Source organism: Lampetra planeri, chromosome 21 (genome assembly GCF_965212315.1).
Source record: "Lampetra planeri chromosome 21, kcLamPlan1.2.h2, whole genome shotgun sequence".
Lineage (NCBI taxonomy): Eukaryota > Metazoa > Chordata > Hyperoartia > Petromyzontiformes > Petromyzontidae > Lampetra > Lampetra planeri.
This window is the reverse complement of record NC_136127.1, coordinates 7,690,284-7,716,330: the sequence shown is the minus strand read 5'-3', so window position 1 is coordinate 7,716,330 and position 26,047 is coordinate 7,690,284. Positions and strand designations below refer to the sequence as shown.

Genomic DNA, 26,047 nt, shown 5'->3' with positions numbered 1-26,047 from the left:
GAAACCGCGTTACAACGACGCTTGTTCCGTGTTGGAACGGTGCAGGTTTTGACGGTGCATGTTCTGTGTTACGACGGTGCGTGTTCCGCGTTGGAATGGTGCGAATTCCGACAGTGCGCGTTCCGCGTTCCAACGATGCGCATTCCGCGTTGGAACAGTGCGCGTTCCGTGTTACGACAGTGCGCGTTCCATGTTCCAACAGTGCGCGTTCTGCATTACGACTTTGCGCATTGGAACAGTGCGCGTTCCACTTTCCGACGATGCGCGTTCCGCGTTGGAACAGTGCGCGTTCCGCATTACAATGGCTCATGTTCCGCGTTGTGTGAAAAATGCTCCCCAATTGTAAGAACTGCGTTATAGCGACAAACTCGTAGATAGCGTGAACACCACACGTTTGGCGAGGACGTAGCGTGATAGTAAATTGTCTCGCGTGCCTGTCGCTATTCCTTCAGGTGCTGTGGGAGATGTTGACTCGGGAGGTCCCCTTCAACGGCCTGGAGGGTCTGCAGGTCGCCTGGCTGGTGGTGGAGAAGAACGAGGTAGAGCGATCGGGTCTAGTGGCTTCGCCGAACGTTGTTTTAACACTGCCACAACACTGGGGCTTAAGTCGAAGCGAGGGAAGTGTTGTGATGAGGATACGGATGTAGGTTGATACGGTGTCGTTGGTTTGATTCCGACCCTGACGCCTGTATATTTGGAGTTTGCATGTCTCTCTCTCTGGGATCGCGTGGATTTTTCTCTGGGTTCTCCGGTTTTTCCCTCTACATTTTGGCTGCTATGCATTTCCACATGATAGGCCGCTTCGTTGAGCTATCATTTGTGGCAGCCAGGTCGCTTAAAAAATTGCTATACAGCTCAGTGGGCCTTACCTGGTAAAATAAAAAAAAAATGTTTAGTTTATAGTTTGGTAAGGCTACATGATACATTGTTGTAACATAATAGAATCAGGATCTTCCTTCATCCTGGATAAATCCAATAAACTACGTCAGCTCTTTTTCACAGATGTCCAGTAGGGGCGGGTTTAGGAAGTTACAGCAGCAAACAATTACGATGCTTTGGATCTCCATTTTCACTTGGAAAGAACAAGTTCATGTTTTTTGGTTGTTTAGTGTTCGTAAAGAAGTGAGCGGCAGTAGAAAAAATGTGTTGACATTGCCACTTTGAACATGAATGTCATAAAGTCTGGTTGGGTCTAAGCTGAGACTTTAAAACATCAAATGCATTCGTTAATATTTGGTATATTCAGATCCCGCTCAAGCCTGGATAGTGCTCAGTTTGGTGATAACCACCACGCACAACAGGTCTCATAGGCTGTAGGACTACATTATGAGCAGAAGTACAGCTATGCCCATTGTTGTACTGTACTCCTTAATTGCATCGTTCAAGCTCCCGGCCTTTTACCAACCCACAATGACCAGCAGGGTGAAGCAAGGTCAAACAGTCCCTTAATCCACTAGTACAATGACAAAGGGCTGTATTTGTGCTGCATATTGATTATAGACCAGTGTTCTTCACTAATTTCCAGAGGCGGCCACTTTTGCCGATAAGACATCATCAGTGTGAGGGCCGCCACGCTTTTGAAACCATTGGGGTTTGACAGCATGATGATGGGGGGTGTTTTCACTGGCGGAGCCAGTGGGGGGGGGGGGGGGGTGGGGTGGCACGTGCCCCCCCAATTATCTGATCGATATTCCTCATTTCGATCGGATCATTAGGGTTTATTAGTAATAACTTGGCATTTTGCGACCCCTACTGCCACTGTGTAGCATATTATTACGTGCCAGGGACTCTATGAGATGAAAGGACAATAGTCTGATTCCATAATTGGCAATAAGTAACGGCAAAGCAGTTATAAGTGACTCACAGAATTGTGCGCAGTTGCGTCTACAGTCCACGACTTCCCTGAAGGCATTCACCTTCAGCGAGCACGATGCCGATCACACACATGGTTCGAATTCGACCCTCAATTGATGGCTGCGCCATCGCCGCACACGCGTCGAATAAAAAGCAAAGGACAAGTCCTTACTTACTAACAACTCCTATCATTTTTAATTGCTGGAGGGTTTGTCCCCCCTATCTGAAAATCCTGGCTCCGCCATTGGGTGTTTTCACATTTGTGTATTGTCGCTATAGGCGATAACAGCTGTGCTCTACTTGCCCCTGATATGTCCGATACATTCCCTTCCGCACGATGTTCCTTTGTTCAGAGGCTGACCATACCCAGCAGCTGCCCGCCGAGCTTTGCAAACCTCATGAAGGAGTGCTGGGAGACCGATCCCAAGGTAAGCCTCACTGAGTCAAGTCACACGTGTGTGTGTGTGTGCGCGTGTGTGTGCCTGTGATAATATGAACGAATAGGATTTGCGTGCGGTGAATTCTTAAATATTGAAACAGCATCTCAAAATGCTTCACAACGCAAATGAGAATGACCTGTTCAAAGCAGTGTAAGGGATAGGGTGAGAAGGTGGGGGGTGAGCGGTGACCTGAGTTCAATCCCTGGCCACGGTTGACATCAGTGGTGAAGGTTATCTGAATTTGTCCTGGACCGCCACCCTTCACCAACCCGCGCCGATCGGCCGCGGTGACGTATTGGTCAATCGACGCGGTGTGCGCGGAAGGGATTGACAACAGTGGTGTGAATTATGAAATGAGATAAAATACAAATTATATTATGGAGTGTGTCCCCGCTCCTTTTTAAATATTCCTTAAGAACCCAGTGGAACGATGTCAGCCAAGCCGGTGTTTAAAAACGATATTTGCCAGCACCACTCTTGGGTTAAGTAGACGCATTTCCTCCGTGCACCTCCCTTCCGCAGAAGAGACCCACCTTCAAGCAAATCCTGCAGATGCTGAACTCCATGGAGCATGACACCCTCCTCTCCAGCCTCTGCAACTCCTTTCTGCACAACAAGGCGGTCTGGAGGTGTGTGTGTGTGTGCGATCGACGCGGTCGGGGCACAGTCGGTGCACCTGCCAGTCATCTGAGTCGGTCAATCCATGGCCCCTGGATCTGTCCCGTGCCCTGTCAGCAAGCCTTCGACACTTCACATGGCCTCAGAGTGCACCTAGCGTGGCACAAGTGCCGTGGTGACATCACCGCCACTTAGTGTTGAACGGCGGCTGTTGTTGTTGCGGTCGACACATGCTAAGTGGACAAATGTGGTCAACGATGCTTCTTGCTACGCCCGAGAGGTCATGTAAGTAAAAGGATTTGCACGCATAGAGCGCTCGCTTAAATGCCTCAGCGTCTCAAAGTGCCTTCCGTCACACGGCATCTTGTCTCAACCAAGCCAGTGCCCTGCGGACGTCTAGCCAAGGGGACCCCCGGTAGCAGCGATCCCGATGCAGTACGAGGCGTACACACACCGTCAGCTATAGTGTCCATATTGAGTAAATTAGGGGAAAATTAGAAAATATATATAGACCATGACACGAACACACGTGACCTATTCATTTTACGGGATCTTTAACATCCACTGTGACGCAGGCAGTGCGCGGTATTTTTTGGTTAACACGCCCGCAGCATCGACCAGGAAGGCCACGAGGCTTGAACACGCGAACCTGCACAACGCGGCGGCGGCCGCTTGACCGCCCGGCCGCCGTTCGCCGTTCGCCACACGTGATTTGTGTCCCCGCGGTGACGCCGCTAACGCTGCCGCCGCCGCCGCCGCTTTTGACCGCCCGCCTGCGCCGCCGACCAAAGGGTGGAGATAGAGGCGACGTTGGAGCGACTCAAGAAGCTGGAGCGAGACCTGAGCAGCAAGGAGCAGGAGCTGCGGGACCGTGAGCGGCGCCTCAAGATGTGGGAGCAGAAGCTCAAAGACCAGGGCTCGTCCTACGTGAGTGCCGGAGCAGAGGGGTGCCCGTGGGGGGAGGGATATGGAGAGGGCTCAAACCTCGACGGCAGCCCAGACGGTGGGACTGAGCGTCGTTTCACTGTTTCATTTCAATGGGGGACTTATCTGTTCGTGACTTGTTGTGTCGTAATACTATTGAGAGATGCAGGCTTGTTGTTTATTTTCTATTGAACCACTTTTAACAGTCGCAAACAGAGGACACGCGTAACTTGGGGTGTTTTTGTAAATGTTTTAAGTGTAATATGCGACCGTCAACTCTTCGTTAGCATTATCGCATTTTTATCTCTGATGCTGCTCGATGTGAACCATGCATCCATTGTCAAATTAAGATGAATAAGCAGATGATACGCCTCCTTCACAACACATCTGTCTCTGCGCATACAATATAAAAAGTGTTTTTTTACACATCCCGTCAGACCACGCCCTTCTGAAAGTGCACAATGTCAGCAGCATTGGCCATTTCATGAATATCCAATAAAAATCAACTAAATGGTTTGTTATTGCTTCGTGAAAGGGCTCTACATGTACACGTACTGCATATCGTGAATTGACGAAAGAACGATTATCGTTTACTGAAGTGGGTCACGGTTGCTATGCCAGGGTGAGGTGTGGACGAACCACTTGAAGTTCAAGGTTCACGCTGTTGTGTTTACAGACATCTACATCCTGTTCTCTTTACTCCTGGAGCGAAACGGATGTGGTGAGTAGAATTTTAATTGCCGGACTCTGCGCACAGCCACTGCAGAGCACTTAGCCCGCACGTGGCGTTTATTGTGAGCCCACAGATGGCAGGGTTCTTAAATAAACATTTTGCGTGCGGTGCTTCATTGTCATAAAGTGTGCTGATTGGTTGTTTCCTGGTTTCTCGCAGGCCGACTGGATCCGCCAAATTAGTTGTAAGTGTAAAAATCACTCCGTTGCCTTCTTTGCCTCGTGTAAAAGCAATTCAGTCTCACGTCAGCTCTTGTTAATGGGGATAAAGGAAAACCGTGCCATTGCTCTGTGATCTGACTAACCCTGTGAAGCGCAGTTTATCTTGTTATTGATAGCTCAAAAAAACTTGAGATGCTCCACAAAAGAAAGGAGCGCACCATTTATGCTTTGTCGTAGTTGTAAGTAGTAATTTTAAAACCGGCGATTAAGGTATCAATGCTGCCACGCACACATCGGCCTGCTTTTTTGCACATGGTGAAGGTGAACTCAAAACGCAAATCAAAGAGCACCGAACGCACGATGCGCTCGCCACAAATGAACCCCACAATCGCTCGCTGATCTTGTCAAGGAGCATAAACCATCATCACACGAACTCCGGTCATCCTCGCAGCGACGGCTTTTGGCTGCTGGCCATCATCCAAAGACGGTCACCGCATTGTGTGCTTTCAGATGTGCTTCGGCGGCCGTCTGGAACACTCTTCCGATATTAGGAAGCCACTGTATCTATCCATTTTTAAATCATCTAGATTGAATGCTCATTTATTTAAAGCTGCTTTTTGTGTTTAATTCGTTGTCCTCACCTCCGATTTGCATGGTTGGCTACTTTCTGCGCGAAAGAAGTTCAATATATATACAAAGGAAATTAAATTAATGAGAATGCACTCATGTCTGATTTGGTCCAGTAGAGGGCATGCTTGCGTTAATGCCCGTCGTCGCTCACGATCGTGAGAGTTCCTGCCGCGTGTGCGTGAGCTGGCTAAGCCGCTCAGTACAGAGCGCTAAGCTGGAAACCGATGAGATATCATCCTAGGTTTAAATCCGGGCATCCGCCGTCTGGAGTACCGCGTTCTCAAACGTAGCGAGTCTGTAGTTTCAGCACATTCACCAAAGGCTGCGCCACAAATTTGGTTCTACACTTTAATTTGGCTTATTTCAAGCTCTTAAGAATTACAATATTTGTGTTGACTGCCATGAGATGTATTGTTTATGAAGTGTTACGCAGAGTGGATGGCAAAGTGCTAGTCCTCTTCTTTGTGGACCAGAGGGGACTTGGAGGTATCTCAGAAGTAGTTCCGTGGTGTCCGCTTCCTTGGGCCGTTCAACAAGACGAAGGGGTCGCGCCGCTCTCGGACAGACACTTCGTCTGGCCGAGTGACGCAGATAGCACGCTTGGGATAAAGTTGGGTTGGGAAACGACCGCGAAAGTAGAAAAAACCCAACCCACAAACACACCGTGCGTACGCCGTGCGTGTTTAGCGGAGGCGAACGGAGACCTTGCGGTGTACGCGGAGCTCTTCCAGCAGCAGCACATCACGGGGCAGAGGCTGCTGCTGCTGGAGGACAGCGACTTCCTCGCCATGGGCATCAAGTCGCGTGGCCACATCCTGCACCTCAAGGTGACCGTCCCCCCCACCGCACACCACTGCAGTGGTCGTGACCCGTCGTGACCCCTCGTGACCCCTCGTGACCCCTCGTGACCCTCCGCGACCCCCCTCAAGCCCATCTTACTCTTGCTGCTTTTGCCGTTGCAGTAATACCCAGATTTACGTCTTCCCCTTTCACGTTGTTTCGCAAATATGTCGCCACTTTGTTATGAACACCTCTACCCGATTAGCGTCGCCTCAACCCCACACGTCTCTGACAGCGTCGTCCATCATTTCTCGTATCCGTCACCTCTCAGCCTTCGCCTCCTCCTACCCTCTAAATCGCTTTGACGTGATTTCGATATTCGTCGTCGCACCTTTCAGGTACGCATCCCCGACGTAAGCCGGGTTATTACGACGTAACATTGCTGCGATCGTCATCGTGCATTCGCATTTTGAATATTCTACACTGTTAAGCATCACGTTGTAAGAGAGACATTATTTTTACGAGATCCCACACCTTAGCGCCAAACCCGCCTGTTCCCGACGTTCACGGTGTTGGCACGTGTAGTAGACGCTGTTGGCGCAATGCACTTTGTGTGATTGTGTGATTTTAAATAAAGGGTTTTCTTCCATCGTAGAATTACAATTAGCTGGGTTTTTTTTTGCTGGGTCGATAAAACTGCAGCAGGCTGTTGGGAGCAATTGCTGCAACGAGTCGCACCTGTGAAGGTCGGCACGGCACACGAGGGAGGGTTGGGGGCCAGCACCACGCTTGGCCACCTTTGTCTCTCCTGTGCTGATATATATATAAATAAAGACCTTCATCTGTATGTACGTCTCAAAAACCTCTTGGGTACTTCCCGGCAAGGTATAAAGCTGACATTTGGTACATAGGTAGCTTTTCGGACTCAAACAACAGGAAACATCTGAAAATCCTAGATTTTTTATTTTAAGGCCCCCAAAATCTCGATTTTAAGTGCCCCATAAACATGTTGTGCGCGTCATTCGGAAACCGTTCAAGATATAAGATTGCGGTTTTTTTTCGTTTGATAAAGCGTTAAACAGCAAATAACATTAAAGCGAGAACCATTGTTCTATTTAATATTGTTTTTTGAGATATTTAGGATTAAAGCAGTTTTGAACGAACAAAATATGCATTTTATGATGTTCAAATCTGAATAATTCGAAAACGGTAAAAGATAGGAGCTTCCCCTCAAAGAGTATTACGTTAATAAATTTGTTCCTTCTAATAAAAAAACAATCTTTAAATTGAGTGGTTTCTGATGGGTAAGTCTTTAAATATAACAAGTTGAATCAAGTCGTCAACAATAATTTTTTTTTGTGTAAATAAAAAATGGTGGAGTAGTTTGTGTCTAATCAAAGATAAATGTACCATTAATATTTCTATCATCGTAAACATTTTTTTATTGAAAGATACTATTTTAAAAAAATGTATGCAATATATATAGTTCTCAATTTATTTAGTAGAATGTTACTTTTGTATTTAAATTTTTTTGGTACAAATCTTTATTGACTTAAATTTGGCGATAACAACTAATACAACTTTGATTTATTTGTTATTTTGCCTGGCAAAGACAGGCTTTATGAACTAGTATATATAGACACACTGCACTAGATTCTCATTTAAGGCTGAGTCGACCGAGAGGAACCCCACGATCAGCGGTTCAAATATTCCGTCACTGTTATTGGCAGCGAGCGGGAATCAAACCCGGGTCGCCAGGTTTGCAGCGCAGTGCGCTAACCATTGCGCCGCCACTCCCCGTCACGCATAAAACTACACGCACACGCCGACATGCTGGGTGGTGTGAAGGTTTCATCACACGAGCCCCATCTGTCCAAACCTCCGCGTGTTGGCAACGCACGTGGGTGCCGAGATTTGAGTCACAGGTGTTCGCCGAAATCTCCGCACCTCCGATTAGCGTGGTTGGCTGTGTACGGTGTGAAAGAAGTTCAACATACAGTATGCACATAAAACATGACGGGTGTGACTTTCACACGCATCAGTCATGCGCTGTTGAAGATTGCTCAAAAAGCTTTTTGATAAAAAAAAACGTAATCGTAAAGTACTATGTGGCCAACCTTTCAACCATGCAGTTCAAACAGCTGTCTTAATATAATTAGTTAATTATGCATGACACCGTTATTGATACCCTATATTTTTGTCCTCACAGAAAGCAATCGGGAAGCTCTACCAGAAATTCATGGACCTGGTTCATTTCCCACCTCTCATGCAGGTAAGGACACGCACGCTGTTATACACTCTCAATTAATGACTACGGTAATTAAACTGCCAGGCATGGACGATCCATATGCCTTGCTTGCTCATTTGACTGATGTCGCCGTTGGAAACTTTGTTTCGCAGGAGCTTGAACCCGTCTCTCCTCCCGATTCCAGCGAGGAAGAGGTCACCTTGGAGCTTGTCATTGGCTACCACATCATCCCAGGAAAAACACTGCAGGTGCATCTCCTATCCGTTGTTTTGCAATGAAACGTTAAACGTTGTAGCAGCCATCGATTGGTTGACTCATCAAAACCAAGCAGGGTCGCCACCCTCCGTTCTCTCGCTCTGAAGAAGCGACCGCGCGCTTACGCTCGCATCGCACTCCTCGGCTGCTCATCCAAGCGGCGCCAGGCGTCCCCCCTTTGCCACCGCCGCACGGAAGACGAGGCCTCGTCGCGGGGCGGCTGGCCTCGGGGCGGCTGGCCTCGTCTCACAAGTCGCCGCAGCGCCTTTTGGCTAACCGTCGAAACAAAAGGCGGTCATCGCATCGCGCGCTTTCAAATGCGCTTCTGCGGCCGTCCGGAACGCTCTCTCCTTCCTATGTCAGGGAGCCACTGGAGCCATGCACTTCTGAATCATTTAGATTGAAAAGTAATTTCTTTAGAACTCCTTTCTCTGTTGAGGTTGTTGTCCTTCCCCCCGCACCTCCCATTAACGCGGTTGGCTACGTGCGGCGCGAAAGAAGTTCAGCGTACGTACACACACACACGCACGCAATCATCCCTCGCACCTGTTTCCCCCCCTCCATCCCTCCCTGCAGCAAATTGAACCCTTTTCTCGCGCACCATCCGACTAGATGACAACCTGCCTGCCGCCCTTGGGCTGGCGCCACCGCACGCCGAGATTAACGCAGCAGGCCACCCGCGGCACTCGCTTTCTCCCCCCACCGCCCCCACCCCCTCCTCAAACATTCCGGCCGCCGCTGACTCGCTCGTACACCGATTCGTGCTCGTGCGTGGGCCTGCCTTTTGTTGGGAGGCAAGCAGCTGGTTTTTTTTTTTGGAGGCTTGCGCACCTCTTAAGAGGGGGGGGGCACTCTCTCCCCCCCCCCTTTCTGGCATTGTGATGGTGACAGGGAGATGGCTCTCTCAGAGTGGGGTCGCGTAATTGCCCCCCATTTGTGTCGCCGTTCGCCCGGGGAGGTTGGCGCGCCCGTGGCGACGCTTTGGAAGCGGGTTTCTAATTATTGTTCTGTTTTTTTTCTTCTCTCTCTCGCTCTCTTCTTCTTTTAAAAATAAAATTAAAGGCAAAAAAAAAACCGAAATAGGCAGCAGGTTGTTAACAGTTCAGTAAGTTTGTTCACTGGCACAGCAGGTGCAAATGCGTGGGCCGTGTAAGTAAAAAAAAAGAATTGTGATTTTATTTATTTATTTTAAATAAATAAATATAGATAAAGATGGGAGGGGGGGAAATGTAGCTGATCGTTGCTGTCGCGTGAATCTGTGCAGAGGAATAACATTTGCTTCATGCATTGATTTTACGCATGGAATTGAACGTGCATGAATCCTATTTTTTACAAATGAGAGCGGTTGTCATTGTGTCTTGCAGTTCATCACAATTAGATTCAAGAGTACATTTTAACATTTTGGTGAACCCATTACATTACGCGCAACATATATATACGAAGCGGAAAACACTGCTTCTTACGCCTCGATCTTCCGAATCATTATTAAACGATGGATCCACCATCGTTTAATAACGGTAATAATTTGGATTTATAAGGCACCCTTGAAAATGGAGCTCAGGGCGCCATCCATGTTAAGGACGAAGGAATAAGTGACAAGTAATCGGGGAGAGAGGCTAAAGAGACTAGATAGAGAATTAGAGAGAGAGAGAGAGGGGGGCCTTGCTAAACGGGTCGTGGGGTCATCAGCCGGGATTTTAAAGTCTCCATCAACTGCCAGTTCCTGACCTCCAGTGGCCCCGGGAATTCCAGATTCCTGCCCGTCGTGCAAACAAAAAGTTTCTGCCTGCATTGCGTATGACACGAATAGGATTTTTAAATAGTTTTGGCAGGTCACACATTAACACACACACACACAGCTAAAACACCTCTGTCACAACATAAGCCGCTTGCAGTGGCAGAAGTGACTGAGTCCACGGTGTTTGGCAGGTTGTAAATATTCCCTGATTGTAGCCAATTAGTGCTGCTAAGATGCTTTGCAGCGATCCGACAAATAAAATGTTTTAATTGGCAGCAGGTTGGTCACAGTTCGGTAAGTTATTTTCACTCTCAGCACCGGCATCTCGTGACGGACAACTTACTGCTTGCGGGCCGGTTGGAAGCGGTTGGCGGCCTCATGTGGCGACCGTAGGCGGTATATATTGCAGTGTCCAGGCCATATCTGGATTGTGGGTTGTAGGATTCCCTTCCCTAGTCTACGGTAACAAACCGTGCTCGTGTGTCGCAGGACTGCAAGTGGAAGATGTACGTGGAGGTCGATGGCGATGACACCTTCATCAAGGAAGTGAATTTCCACCTGTCGTCGCCTGCGTCGAACACCGTCAAACTCTCGCAGGTGAATCGACGCGCACCGAGTGAGCAAGGGGAAAATCTGCACGTGCACACGTATGCATTTACGGAATGCTTTCCAACAACCGTGTGCCCCAGGAAGTATCTGATCATCGGTACGGATGCCGAACGGGTAGGTGTCAGGGGCAAAACTTGTTTGCAGATTTACTAACGGTCCTTTTTGCATGGTCTTTGTATTTCAGAGTTTGACCAAATTGGCTGGTTTGAAATGGCATAAGCCCCAGATATATTAATATATAATATTTAATATAAATATAACTTAATGCTTAAATTTAATTCAAATTGGGTCACCTTTACTCTCGCACTCTCCCCCGCTCTCCATTATTAGAATATTTTTTTATCCTGGAGAAATCCGATGAGCTATGAAGCTCTTTTTAACAGATGTCCAATAGGGGCTGGTCAGAAAGTTACAACAACAAAAAAAACGACGGAAAGTCACTAAAGATGAACACATTCGCGACAGAAAAACAGCTAATGCGTGGAAATCCTCTAACTTGAATTGTGAAGCATTACAAACCGAATTGAAGCTTTCGTGACTGCAGAAATTATACTAATTTCTCGTCTCCCATCTTCTTTCTGTATTTGCCTCCATGCAGTTTGCCGTTCTCTGCGTGCTGTGTACGTGGTGTCCCCCTGTGTATTCCCTCACTATGTGTTTTACCCCATTTCCACCTGACGATGAGCGCTTGTGTTGCGTTCGAAACGTCGTGATTTATTTTAATTTTATTAATGATTTTTTTTTTTTTTTCTACATATGTCACTTTACCGAAAAAACCAATGAGTGCATTACAAACCGTTCGTTTTCTTAAATGTTCGTGTGCTTGACGCGCTGCTGCGGATCGCCGCTGCATTTTCCACAGCCACCGTTTGTGATGTCGAGATGGACCGTGGGTCTCGCCGAGGGCCAGACAGTGGAGTGTGTCGTCACCTACGCGGTACGTTTCGCAAACGCCTCGCCGCCCATTTCGCCTAGGAGCAAAAACCATCGCGCGAACTCCGGTCATCCTCACAGCAGCAGCATCAACAGCGGCGGCTTTTGGGCTAGCCATCGAAACAACGGCGCTTTTAAGATGCGCTTCTGCGACCGTCTGGAACGCCCTTCCGATATTAAGAAGCCACTGGGAACGATGCACTTTTAAATCGTCGAGATTGAAAACTAATTTCTTTAGAACTGCTTTTTGTGTTTACTTTTTTGTCCTTCCCCAGCACCTCCATATCTATAAAAACTATTATTTTACCAGGTAAGGCTCACTTAGCTATATACCTCTTTCCCGAAGCGACCTGACCATCACAAATGATAGCTCAACAAAGCGGCTTATCACGAGGACATTTATATCAGCCAAGTACACACGTTGATTCTAAATGTGGAGGGAAACACCGGAGGACCCGGAGAAAAAGCCACGCAACCACAGGGGGAGCATGCAAACTCCAAATGTACAGCAGGCGTCAGGGTCGGGATCTAACCCATGAGCTCCTGTATACCAGGTGAGGTAGTTAACATCTCACCACCTTGGGGCCCGTCTAACCTCACAGGAGCCCATTGAGTTCCGTTATATTCTTTACGCGGATTATGAAGGAAAGATTAGTCGCAGTACTTAAGGACGGCCATTAATTATTTTTTATTTATGGAACTTTAGCAGTTGCTTGACAAAAGGGCTGTACACGTACACATGTGCACGGCACCTTTTGGAACTTCCAGTTTTCGTGAATGTCTACTCGTTTCTTGCACTGTGTGGTTCTCCATTCATGCCGTTCCAGTGGTAGTGGTAGTGATGGTGTATGAGCGGTGGGACAGCGGTTAGCGCGCTGCCCTGCGAACCCAGCGACCCGAATTCGATTCCCGCTCACGGCCAACATCAATCACGTCTATTTATATGAACCGGTCCTAGCGGTGTGTAAACAACATCAGCAATCGGGAAGGTAGAGGCTGCCGGGCACGTTGGTGGAAAGCCGTGCACCCCCCCCCCTCCCTCGGGTGCCGTGCCGACCTCAATAATAACAACATTAGGCACTCGCCAGGACTTGGCCCCCAAACAAGTCCGTTGGAGACTACGCCGTGGGGGGGGGGATCTTTGTCTGTCGGCGGTGCAGGACAGCGTGAGGTCGCCGGCGTACACGCGGCACGTGCACGCTGTGCGCGCGGGCGACGCCGCCGCCGCGCCGCACATCGAGAGCGTCGCGTTGCGTGTCAAGCCGGCGCCGCCGAGTCGTGGCCGCAAGACTCCGTCGAGCCACAGCAGGCGCAGCTCCGGTGAGAGCCCAAACCACTGCGGCCGGGAGTCGGAACTCGGTGCCAACGGGTTGGCCTGTTTTCTCGTTCCGATGACGTGCGTGTACGTCATCGCGCCACCGTGGGGTGCCACTTTGGCGAGATGTTAACTACCTCGCTTGGTATACAGGAGGTCGCGGGTTCGATTCCGACCCTGACGCCTGCTGCTGTATATTTCGAGTTTGCGTGTTCTCTTTCTCTCTCCCCCCGTGGTTGTGTCGATTTTTCTCCGGGTCCTCCGGTTTTATCCTCCACATTTAGAATCAACATCACGCGTTTGAAGTATTTGGCTGCTATGAATTTCCACATGATAAGCCACTTCATTGGGCTATCATTTGTGGCAAGGTCACTTCAGCAAAAGAGCTATATAGCTCAGTGGGCCTTATCTCGTAAAATAAAACACGGTTAATAGTAAGAGTCATCAATTTTTCTCACGATTCCCGTTCCGACGATGTACGTCAAAATCGGAATAAAAACTCATATGAAACAACTTTATCGGTATCGAGGCTTCGACAAGGCCATGCGGGGAGGGCGTGTGGCACAGTTTGGCACCAGCTATCGTAGAGTGCGGTCGTGTCGCTGCAGGTCTCTGCGGTGAGTAACAATGTCTTTAAAGGCCATGGCGCTACGCCTCTCTGAATAAAACTAACGCTGAGCCGCTTGCGAGTCCCAGGATTCGGAGGTGAACGGGACGCCCACTCTGCAACTTGCAGAAATTTCGGAACGGGAAAGAGTTAACAGCGCAGCGCACTGACCACTATGCCCCTGCTTCGCCTAACGAATATAATTTTAACCGATTACTGTACATGCATCATTTTACATCTCTACGCTGTGTACATGAAAACTAATGTACACAGCGTCCATAGGCCGCTGGATGAAGGCCTCCCCATGCTGTGTGGATCTCACACCGTTCAGTGAAGGTTGTAGGCGATGTTTGACTGTACTTCACACTTGTGAAATGACATAACCAACTCGAGCCTTGGCCACGAGAACGTGGGTCGCAAGTCATTTCCCTCTGCCGTATGCGTGTCTCTGCCACAGATCGCGTTCCCTCTCACACGTCCGTCTCCCTCTCTTGTCGCGCAGTGAGTCCACTGCCGGGCGCCCCGAGTGACCTGCACGGCTGCTGGAGAGACCGCTGGGAGAGGCACGCCGTCATGCCTCCCGGTATCGGCGGGAACCTACTCCCGTCGCCATCGCTCTCACCAGGTGAGGAGCACCCCTCATCACTGCCCCTATCCCCCCCTCCTATCCCCATTGCTCTCAGTTTTGCTTCGCCGTGGGAGAAGCGTGGAGGAATAGTTTACGACGTGCTGTGCTTTTCGAGATGTGTGACAGCCTATCACAACGTGTCGCGCATGGGGGGCCGCCGATCCAAAAGCAGTCATCAGAGACTCGACTCCGCTTAGCTTCTGAAATGCGATGAGATCAGGCACGTTCCGGCTGATTTGGTCACAGGCAGCTGGCTTGTTGTACGCTCTTAAACGAGCGCTCACGTGTTTTTATTTTCTGGGTTGTGCCGTGGGGGTTTGTTTCGGCAACACGTCTCAAAAACGCACCGGAGATCCGCAACAGCACGACCGCGCAACACTCACAGGCGGTAGCGACGACGAACCCAACCGTTCGTCGTTTTCTGTGCCCCGGCAGTCGGGATTTTCCTGCCGTGCAGCGGGGCGATGTCGCCGCGCAGGAGCGGCAGCCCGGTGTGCGTCACCCCGCACCTCGCGCCAGTCAAGACGCCCGGCGCGCTGCTCTCGCCGCCCGCCCGCTACAGCTACGCGTCGGTGGTGCGGCGCGTCAGCCAACCGGGCCGCGCCGTCGGGGAGGACGGCTTCTTCCCCGAGCTGCCGCCGTCGGCGTCGCCCCGGGCCGCGGCGGCTCCGGCGGCGCAGCAGGACGGACTCAAGCCCACGGAGCTCGCCTGGTTGCAGGTGAGGAGTGTTCAATGGTGGAGCGGTTGCTTGCGCCCGCCTGCGCGTTGTTATTGCCTCTTGGCGTCGCACGGGTGTTGCAGGGACAAGACCTTTCGAGTCGTGTGAGAATTGGAGGCACGGGTTGCCCTGTGTGTTGGTTGGCACAGGATGGACCGAGCATGAGTTCGCTCACCCCTTAACCTGTCCAATAAGGCCCTCTATGGTAAACTAAGGACTGTTGTTTTTGTTGGCAAGTTGCACTCAACTGGGAGGTACGATTGCTTTGTGAGGAGAGATCAACAATTTGCATCGGTTGGGACTTGCAGGTAGAAGTCCCTAACTCATAAGAAGCAAATTCATTCCTTTGCCAAGTGTCATTGTGATGCTTGTTCATCACTAGTGTTGCTGTCATCACTGGCGAGCGTTTAACCGCACACACGTGTGTGTGTTTTTCGTGGCGGTGTGCAGTTGCAGCTCTCCTCCATTCAGCTTGCGCAGCAGAAGCACGGAATCTTCAGGGAGGACAGCGGCTACAGCATCTCCACGGAGGACAGCGTGGCTTCCACGAACCGCCAGATCAGCTGCGGCTACGTCAGCGGCGACGAAAGGGTCACGTCGACGGCCAGCGTCGGCGCGACCCGGCGAAGCGCGAGCGCGAGCTCCGCGCAGGGCCTCTCGCTGCCCGGAGGTTACCAGAGGGGCAGCGGCAGGCCCCCTCCGTCGCGGGGGGGACGGTGGAGCGGACGGGTCAGAAGCGGCGGCGGCGGCGGCAGGATCGCGGGAGATGGCGTCGGGGACCCGCCCGTGTCCCGGCAGGGCTGGCCGAGTCGGCCCGCGCAGAGAGGAGCCGGCGCTCACCACAACCGACGGGGACAGTGGCACTCGGCCGGCCGGGCGGAGCCGAACTACGGGACGGCGCCGAACCGCAGCGTCGACGGCGGTCGGGCGGCGAGCGACGGGGCGGCGCCCGGCGGCCCCGAGCAGGCCAGCGACTGGATCAAAGTGGAGCGGCACAAGCGGCAGTTCAGGACGGAGAGCGCGAGGAGGCCGGCCGTCGGGCCCGGCAGGAGGCACGGCGGCGGCAGGAGAGACTACTGAACGGTCCACCCCGCCGGCCGGGTTGGTCGTGAACTACTATGGACGTCGCCATCGCTTTGTCCCCTCCCCCCCCGTCTTTGTAAAGCACTTAGCTCATATTTAATTACTTTATGCCAAAAGCAACTCGAGAGAACAAAGCTGCAGATAAGTCAGACTTAGAATTTTTTCTTGGCGTTTCGTATAACTAGTAATGATAATAAAAGCACTGCATACGTCACTGGAACCACTGAAATAATATGTGCTGCTCAAACAGTTATATCTTTTTGACAACCGTCAGGGTTTTCCATGCCACAGCTTGACTCAGTGGCATTTGACAAAAAGCCATTTTCATCCAATGTTTGTTGTATGTACGTATGTTGAACTTCCTTTGCGCCGCACCTAGCCAACCGTGATAATCGGGAGGTTACGGGGGAAGGACAACAAACTCAACACAAAGCAGTTCTAAAGATTTGAGTTTTGTTGTGCCATTCCTCCGCTCCGCTCGGATTGTTATGTAGTGTTGCACGATGTAAATACGCGTCCGCAAGGGGAAGTCATTGAACTGAATTTGGTGGAAATAATGATTGTATCTTTTTATACTGTTCAAAAGATACTGCTCTAAAGTAGAACACACTTTCAGTGTGTGTATTTGAGATAAATTAATAAATGTATTTATTTTTGATGATGTGTACATAACTGCCGATAACCAAATTACATGCAATGCGCCGATCCCAGAAGCTAAGCAGGTTTGAGCCTGGATAGTGATTGTATGGGTGACCGCCATGCAGAAAAGGGCAGTGCAGCACACGCCACTGTTGTACTGTAATTCTTTGCTCTCTGCCTTCACCAACCGGCACTGACCAACGTGGTGAAGTATGGTCAAACAACTCCCGTGACCAGCACAGTGGGGTGACCATCATGCAGCAGTGAATTCATGAAACTGCTGACCGTGTATTTATCATCGTCTGCGTATAACTGTTACAGTTCTATATGTGAATACAATATAAAAATGTGATGTGGGCTAATCGATAGGACCTTTTAAAAAAAAAAACATTTCCTCCAAGGCTGGTGTTTGATTTACATTGCATACACGCACAAGTTGCATAAATGACAGTTTAAAACAGATCTGAGCTGCCTTGGGAGTGCCTTGTCCAGTTGTGGATCGGCCATAGCTGATGATGGAAACTTCCTCTATACCAGGAGATCTATAGCTTCGATGTGCAAATCATCATAAGCCACGTTTGCATGCAAGCTTGCATGACCCTGTGAGTTTAAATGGATGGCACTTTTGATTTGCGTTGAATGAATAGTGTGCATATTGTTGTTCCTCTTCAGGTTTTGAGATCTTCGCGGTGTGAATTGCGCCGACAGTATCCCCTCGTTCTTCGCGAGGGGGACACGTTCCGGAGATGCTTGTGAATGGGAACATTTCGCAGACAGTGGTATTGGCCTGCGAATTACCTTCAAGAAATACACAAGCTATGAAAAACAGGAAAATTATGATAATACGAAAAAATTGGTCAAATAAACATAATGTTAATACGAATAAATATTAAAGTGTTAAATAATGGTTTATAAATGACCTTACCTTAAATCATGATGATGATGCTGCTGCGCAGTAGGATGCAGTAATGATGATGCTGACGACGATGACAATGATGATGATCATTGTGATATCGTTCCTGCTCCTATCTCATCACTTTATCGCATCGCTTTCCCTACTCTCGATGCAGTTGTGTGGAGTTCCAGATGCGATTCGCGGATAGCAAGTTCGTGAATAACGAGGGAAAGCTGTATTTGTCGCCATGTGTACAGCAATAAGCCGGTGTATTTTAATAAAATTTGACTATAGACAACCTTTTCCAAAGGATTGGTATTTTTTCTGTAATAACATTCATCATGATACCAGATTGAACATGCATTCAAATGAAATAGCTCAACCTTTTTAACAAAAACGAGATATTGGCGGCAGGATGATGCTAGGCAGTGGTAACACTCATGCCTCGCAGCAACAAGGGTCTTGGGGGTTCGATTCCCAACTCGGGTGCCTGTGTGGAGTTTGTACGTCGTCCCCTCCGTGTTCTGGATGGGTTTCCTTCCATAGCGGAAAGGATCACATTGTAACCGGTAGTGGCCACAACATCGCACGAAAAAATGTACCTGCAATTGCCTACTCGATTGCGATCACACAGCAACATTGGGCCCCCCCCTGACTGCGAATACTTGGCAGGACCCTCCTGAAAAAGAGTCGAGGCATTCCTGCGTAAACAAGCATAAATTCATAAGTGCACTAATATTTTATTTTAAAAAACATCTATTATAGAGTTTGTTTTGGGTTAGAATGCGTAAATATATAAATGTGTCATTAAAACCCGCCACCACCCGACAGCCAGCTAGTAAGGGTTGTCACGTAAACAGAACGGGTCCAATTCGTCACTAGTACAGCACTAGTGTATAGTGTAGTGTATAGTTGTGTAGTGTATTGTATAGTGTACTAGTACAGCACTAGTGTATAGTGTAGTGTATAGTGCAGAGGTGGGACAAAGTCATTGTTATGCAAGTCCAAGTCGAGTCGCAAGTCATCAAATTCATGACTCGAGTCTGACTCGAGTCCAAGTCACATGACTCGAGTCCACATCTCATAGGTGGGACAAAGTCATTGTTATGCAAGTCCAAGTCGAGTCGCAAGTCATCAAATTCATGACTCGAGTCTGACTCGAGTCCAAGTCACATGACTCGAGTCCACACCTCTGGTATAGTGTAGTGTATAGTGTAGTATACTAACACAGCACTAGTGTATAGTGTAGTGTATAGTTGTGTAGTGTATTGTATAGTGTACTAGTACAGCACTAACCGGTGTGTTGGAGAGCCAAGCCACAACATTTACAATCTGAGTACGACGTTTCGCCAGTAATTACAACTAGCTTCATCAGGCGACAGCCAGATTTGTGGAGAAGTCTTACTGTTTCGTTCCTCATATAGAGGCATAGATGAGATGTGGTGGGCACACTTCTGTGCTCTTACGTAAAGGGGGGGGGGGGTTAATGAGGCAACGTACATTATGCATGTGCATTATGCGAGCCCTTTGATCTTGTCCTTCCTGTCTATTGTGTTTATTAAAATAGCCGTATCGATGGTAATCCCTATTGAAACTTTCTTTTTCCCATTTTCAGCAAATAAATTTGGTTCATATTTTTTATATATTCAAATACATACTTGTGTTTCTCTGAAAAATATAACACAGACCAAGCATTACTTTTACATTTTAATATAATTTTGGTGTACAAATGAGATAAAAATGTACTCTTTTTAAGATGAATATAAAGTACATTTTAGCCATTTTTACCCAAAATGGCATTGAATTTAGTTTTATCCTAAAAATTAAATGTTACATTTCAACATTGACACAGCACTCACAAAACCTACGTTTGTTTGACCAATGGAACACGGGTCGATCATTTGACGAATCGCAAATAAAATACCGTTGGGCACACAACATGACAAACCACATTTAGTTCAACATATGAGCATTATAAAGAGCATTGTCAATTTTCTCATTTATTGTACAGTACTTACAATCAGAAACCACACTCCCAACACGCTCATGCAATCAATGCCGTTGATAAAATGTCATCCTTAAACCCGTATTCACGTCGCTTTTGATTTAGCAGAAATAATTATGGCTAAATACGGTGTAAAAGATTCATACCCCCGCCCTACAACCCGGTTGATGCCATTACATTTTGCGATTCACGGTCACGATTCGGTTAACTTCCAAAGTTTTCCAGCTACGGTTGAACGTGTTCATGCGTTCGCTATGTTCGTCCGCAAAGGGAGGGAGGTTGGGGTCACGCTCATGTTAAATCCAATACGAATGAAGCTGTAGTGTGAGTAGCTGCGTTGCTGTTTAGAGGACGTATCCTGGAGAAACCCGGCCCACATTGGCCCACACTGATCCAAGCGTCAGCTGCATGCACCCTCCCCGGCAGAGCACTCTGCCCCCACCCCCCTTCCGTTATCATCGCAGAGTCAACACACTTCCGATGCCGACCCGCGCTTTTTCAATCAAGAGCGTTCCAAGAATCCGTGCCGTCCGCGCGATGTTTCTTCCCGGTTTAACGTTGTGCTCAATGTAGTGGGCTGCAGGGGGGTCACGTGAACCCGCCACGTACAACGCGTGCGATTCGAAAAACGTTGATTCAAAACACAGGGTGATCCATTTGTAGACACCCCACCGCTCCCTAATGACCCTCTTTGACTTTTTTCTCAACAGGTGATGCAAATAGTGCGATGGCCTCGGCGTGTCTTTCGCAGAAGAGCGTTAAGGGGTTTAATAAGCGAACTGAGATGTGCGGGAGACACGTTGAGGCTTCGCGAAACATCTTTTTTATATTCTGTACGTTAATTTATGCCCATTGTTTTAGTGGGTTATCTATGAATGGATTTCCCGCTTCCCCCCCCGCCACCCCCGTACATTGAAGAAAAAAAACCGAATGCTTGCTGTCGTTTGTCTCAGATGTGCTCAGGGTGAATAAATTAACGTCTGAAAATGCGCACGCACACACACACACTTATCGTAAACAAATCACGGTCAAAGGCGAAGGCGCAGCCCCGCAATTGCTCGCTCGCGCCACTGCTGGCGGAAGGGTCTCCCGCTCGAGGAGAGCTCAATGGGCTGTCTGGTCTCACTCCTCCGCATCAACCGGACGCGTCGCGGAGAGGTCGGAGTACCCACACCGCGCCCCACCACCGCACGAGGCCCGTCTCAGCTGCCGCACCGGGAGATGGGAGCCAACTGGCGACCCTCTGGATCACGAGTCCAGCGTGCCGGACCCGTTGACACCAGAGGGCAGCGCCTGCAACCCACGGGGCGACCGACAGCGGTGGGCAAGCCCTCGCTTGCGCAACTTTGAGTGCGGAGTGACGCGGGACCTTTGGCCCGCTTCGGTGGCACGGCAGTTTGGCGCAGTGCACAAACCGAATCCGGCGACCCGAGTTCAATTCCCCCGTTCATGGGTAACTGGTTACGGGTCTCCCCCCACCCTCCCCCTCACCCTCCCCCCACACTCCCCCCACCCTTGCCCCGCATTGGCCAGCGCGGTGAAGTATGGTCAAACCAACTCCCTAGACAGACAAGGCGTGGGGGTGCCTTCATCCAGCAGTGGATCGAGCAAGGGCTGAAGATTATTCGATATCAGACATAAAATTATGAAGTAGAGGGCACGATGTGCCATGTAGGATTCGTAATGGCTATTAGAGGAATTGCAATCAATTGGGAGTAACTTTAGTCAACTCTAATTAACTAAGTAATTCATGCCCTGGGCTCCCAGGAGAGCTTGATGGGACATCACAGCGCAATACGTGTCATGGATAGATTGGGTCTCACAGCTGTGGTCATAGATGAGCACTGGTCACCCGAGTAACTGGCTGATGACCAGCATCACAGAGGGTGTTGGTGCCTGGGTGGGTGGCTTAGGAGGTTGGCTGGCTATCTGCATGGCTGACTAGCCAGCTAGCTGCCCGACTGGTTAGTTGGCAAGGTGGATGGATGACTGGCTGGGTGGCTGGCTGGATGACTGGCTGCAATGGATGATTGGACGTGTGAGTGTCTTTGCGATTGATTAACTGGGAACTTGGATGGCTGTCTGGCAGAGCAGTTGGCTGGTTGTCCGAGTGGCTGTCTGGCTGTCTGGCTGTCTGGCTGGCTACTGCACTGCGTGATTGGCCGGGGTGGGTTGACCAGCTGACTTCCAGGCTAGCCGTCTGTATGAATGTTTGCATGGATTGGCGGTTGAGCAATTCGCTGACCGGATTTGTGGCCGGGCAGCTGTGTGAATGAGTGTCGAGCCGAGTGGCTCTACCGGGGCTGGGCTGGCTATTTACTGGGTCACCGGCCATCTGACCGTCTGGCTAACTGCTCGGGTGGCTGTCGGCCCGAGCGGCTCGCCGGCTTGCGGTAAAACATGCAAATAAACACTTAGGTGTCTTATTTGGCGTGTGAACATCTTAACACCTCCTGTAGCATTGTCGGAAGGGGAAAAGTCTGTACGCAACGGCCGGGTCGCCGTGCGGCTGCTGCAACTCGACGAGCCTTCCGGCCTGCGTCGGGCCAGCTGGCCCCACCGTCGACCCCACCACCGCCGCCACCAACCGCCACCGGCCGTCCGACCGGCCGGCCGACCGGCGACGTGAGACACCTCACACGTTGAGCAGCAGGGCGACGCCGGCGAGCACCCACTTGGCGGGGCGCTGCTTGGTGCGCAGGCCGAAAGTCCACACGTAGGTGGGGCCCCGCGCCTTGGTGCGGTACACGGGGCACTCGTACAGGCCGCGCGCCGCCTCCTGCTGCCGCTCGGCGGGCACCGCCCGGACGAACATCACCGGCATCGCGGGCGTCAGCTCCTTGAGGCGGGCCTCGGCCACGAGACCAGCCTGCCCGTCCCACCTGGCGCCTGCGAGGGGTTGCGGAAAAAGGAGATCGCGTTGCGAACAGCACAACGACGATTAATTCTAAATTTGAAGCTTTCGTGATTGCAAGGATTAATGGTCTTAGGTTTTTTCGGTAAAGTCACGTAGGTGAAAAATTACAATTAATAAAAGTAAAATAAAAATAAAATCACGACGTTTCGGAGGCAACACAAGCTTCCGTCTTCAGGTGGAACCGTCTCACTTGATACAGCTGTCGTGCTGTGACGGTTCCACCTGAAGACGGAAGCTTGTGTTGCCTCCGAAACGTCGTGATTTTTATTTTATTTTACTTTTATTTATTTTTTACCTACGTGACTTTACCGAAAAAACCTAAGAATAAGCACAACGACGATTCGCCTTTTAGCATTCTCTGGTCTAACATTTTGAGACTGGGGGGGGGGGGGGGGGGGGGCGCGTGGGCACAAACGCGCGCAACGCGACGGGGAGACTCGCCAAGGGGGAGCCGTTGGGCTCCGTCCGGTGCGGGAGGAGTTCTATGTACAGAGACCCTCTGTCAGAATCGGAGTCGGTATTACTGCAGGAGGAATCCGATGAGCCGTGAAGCTCTTTTTTTCACAGATGTTCAGTGGGGGGCACGTGGTCAGAACGTTACATTAACAAACGATGCGAAAACACGACAGCAGTGTGCACAGTATAGGAAAGGTAATAAAAAATAACTGTTAGGCAAAGTCCACTGAGCTATTAGCTTCTTCTTTTCAGAAGCGACCTGGCCACAAATGATAGCTCAACGGAGTGACGATGAAAACATTCTAGGCCCTACGCCTCTCCGGCAATTGCACAGGAGGTGTTAAGACGTTCAAACGCTGAATAGACGACACACCTATTGCATGGCATCAAGTCCGCATTAAGCACACAAAAGCTCGTGGTAATTATTATTGCCGTACAGGGGTGAAGCCTATTCACTTTTCCACCCTCGACTCTTATTTTACTTGCTTTGCCAATGCCATTTTGGTGACGCGACGTTCACGCTCGCAACTGAGACTCTTCCCTTGTCTCTCGAGCGCTCGCCCAATTACACAAACTCGACCTGCACGTGACCCTCGTCCTGGGAATGGCGAATGAGGTTAGGCTGCAGCCGGTGATGGTGTCACCTCAGCAACACCGCTGACCATTCTGCCCACGGCTCAAGAACCGCAGCGTGCAGCGAGCGCGTGGCATTGCGAGGGGGAACATCGCGAGAGCGTCGTTGATCGGGTGCGATGGAGGGAATCTGAGCCAAGGAGCTGCCCTTGGGCAGAACACTCAGCACAGCGGTTATGTATGTGTAATGCGGGCGTAAACGGCTTCGCGGATATGACGTCATGGGGGGAGGAGTTAGGTCACGTGGGTGAGAGGGGTGAGGTCTTAAGGGAGAGATACCGGAAGAGACGGGAGAGTGTGGGAGACTGAGTTAGAGTGAGGCCACGCAGGGCGGAGGTCGAGGAGTGGCGAGATCGCCACACACACACGGGGGAGTAAGACTTGGCACCGTCGGCCAGCGGTGACCAAGCGCGGAGGAACGACGGGCAGCAGTGGAGCTGCAGTAAGAGCAGCGATGGAGCTGCAGTGAGCGCAGCCGGAGGACTGCACAAGGTGTCTGCAGCGGAGCTGCAGAGGTGTGGAGGCTACGGGAGCGAGGGCAGCTACGGAGCTGCCAAGGGGAGAGCTCTGAGCGAGGGCCGTGCGGGAAAAGTGTAAGAACCCGAATAAAGGACGACGGAGACAGAACCAGGATCGAGTCCCTTATTACATATGGATGGTGACGGAGCTGGTGCCCCGATCCCACCTCAATCTCACCACGATCTCACCTCCGTCTTGATGCATATTGGCCCAATCTCTCCCCCCGTCTCTCCCCCCGTCTCTCCCCCCGTCTCTCCCCCCGTCTCTCCCCCCGTCTCTCCCCCCGTCTCTCCCCCCGTCTCTCCCCCCGTCTCTCCCCCCGTCTCTCCCCCCGTCTCTCCCCCCGTCTCTCCCCCCGTCTCTCCCCCCGTCTCTCCCCCCGTCTCTCCCCCCGTCTCTCCCCCCGTCTCTCCCCCCGTCTCTCCCCCCGTCTCTCCCCCCGTCTCTCCCCCGTCTCTCCCCCCGTCTCTCCCCCGTCTCTCCCCCCGTCTCTCCCCCCGTCTCTCCCCCCGTCTCTCCCCCCGTCTCTCCCCCCGTCTCTCCCCCCGTCTCTCCCCCCCGTCTCTCCCCCCGTCTCTCCCCCCGTCTCTCCCCCCGTCTCTCCCCCACCGTCTCTCCCCCCTGCTCTCCCCCCTTCTCTCCCACATCTCGCCCCCCATCTCTCCCACATCTCGCCCCCCATCTCGCCCCCCATCTCGCCCCCCATCTCGCCCCCCATCTCGCCCCCCATCTCGCCCCCCATCTCGCCCCCCATCTCGCCCCCCATCTCGCCCCCCATCTCTCCCCCCATCTCTCCCCCCCATCTCTCCCCCCCTTCTCTCCCCCATCTCTCCCCCCCTTCTCTCCCCCATCTCTCCCCCCATCTCTCCCCCCCTTCTCTCCCCCATCGCTCTGTCCATCTCTCCCCCATCTCTCCCTCCCCCTGATCTCTCCACCCCCGTGATCTCTCCATCCCCGCACCTTCCATGAAGAGGCCGTGCACGTAGGCACCCTCTCGTGGTGCGTGCCCCACGTCGTCCTTGCCCTTCTTGGTCACGTCCACGGCGAGGGTCATCCGGTCCAGCGGCCACTCGTTCCTGCGCGCAGCCACCTGCATGATCGCTGCACCGCGCCGACGACACCCGTCACCACGGGCGGTCGATCGTGAGTTTGGTTTATGGGAGGTCGATCGTGGGTTTGGTTTATGGGAGGTCAATCGTGGGTTTGGTTTATGGGTGGTCGATCGTGAGTTTGGTTTATGGGAGGTCGATCGTGGGTTTGGTTTATGGGAGGTCGATCGTGAGTTTGGTTTATGGGAGGTCGATCGTGGGTTTGGTTTATGGGAGGTCGATCGTGGGTTTGGTTTATGGGAGGTCGATCGTGAGTTTGGTTTATGGGAGGTCGATCGTGGGTTTGGTTTATGGGAGGTCGATCGTGGGTTTGGTTTATGGGAGGTCGATCGTGGGTTTGGTTTATGGGAGGTCGATCGTGAGTTTGGTTTATGGGAGGTCGATCGTGGGTTTGGTTTATGGGAGGTCGATCGTGGGTTTGGTTTATGGGAGGTCGATCGTGAGTTTGGTTTATGGGAGGTCGATCGTGGGTTTGGTTTATGGGAGGTCGATCGTGGGTTTGGTTGTTGGGAGGTCGATCGTGGGTTTGGTTTATGGGAGGTCGATCGTGAGTTTGGTTTATGGGAGGTCGATCGTGGGTTTGGTTTATGGGAGGTCGA

At 50.9% G+C, this 26,047-nt stretch overlaps 2 protein-coding genes across 4 annotated transcripts in view; one reads left to right on the top strand and one right to left on the bottom strand.

Annotated features, from left to right (window-relative positions):
* The window catches only part of LOC144724620 (mitogen-activated protein kinase kinase kinase 20-like), a 31,656-nt gene extending 13,549 nt beyond the window's left edge, over positions 1–18,107 (top strand). For 2 of the 3 annotated variants that reach the window (XM_078603897.1, XM_078603898.1), the window contains exons 8-22: positions 453–539; positions 2,208–2,282; positions 2,817–2,923; positions 3,704–3,839; positions 4,513–4,557; positions 4,729–4,753; positions 6,048–6,187; positions 8,350–8,412; positions 8,541–8,636; positions 10,871–10,978; positions 11,853–11,927; positions 13,084–13,243; positions 14,348–14,470; positions 14,909–15,192; positions 15,643–18,107. In XM_078603897.1, the coding sequence (XP_078460023.1) occupies positions 453–539; positions 2,208–2,282; positions 2,817–2,923; positions 3,704–3,839; positions 4,513–4,557; positions 4,729–4,753; positions 6,048–6,187; positions 8,350–8,412; positions 8,541–8,636; positions 10,871–10,978; positions 11,853–11,927; positions 13,084–13,243; positions 14,348–14,470; positions 14,909–15,192; positions 15,643–16,272 (2,154 nt within the window). In that variant the 3' untranslated portion in view covers positions 16,273–18,107. Of the gene's footprint in view, positions 1–452; positions 540–2,207; positions 2,283–2,816; positions 2,924–3,703; positions 3,840–4,512; positions 4,558–4,728; positions 4,754–6,047; positions 6,188–8,349; positions 8,413–8,540; positions 8,637–10,870; positions 10,979–11,852; positions 11,928–13,083; positions 13,244–14,347; positions 14,471–14,908; positions 15,193–15,642 lie in introns of those variants that run through there. The other variant, XM_078603899.1, reaches the window with a different exon arrangement.
* A 3,220-nt stretch (positions 18,108–21,327) lies between these two features.
* The window catches only part of LOC144724619 (dynein axonemal heavy chain 11-like), a 97,575-nt gene continuing 92,855 nt past the window's right edge, over positions 21,328–26,047 (bottom strand). The window contains exons 63-64 of the mRNA XM_078603896.1: positions 25,300–25,440; positions 21,328–22,703 (exon numbers count right to left, since the gene is read on the bottom strand). Coding sequence (XP_078460022.1) covers positions 22,450–22,703; positions 25,300–25,440 — 395 coding nt within the window. The 3' untranslated portion in view covers positions 21,328–22,449. The remainder of the gene's footprint in view (positions 22,704–25,299; positions 25,441–26,047) is intronic.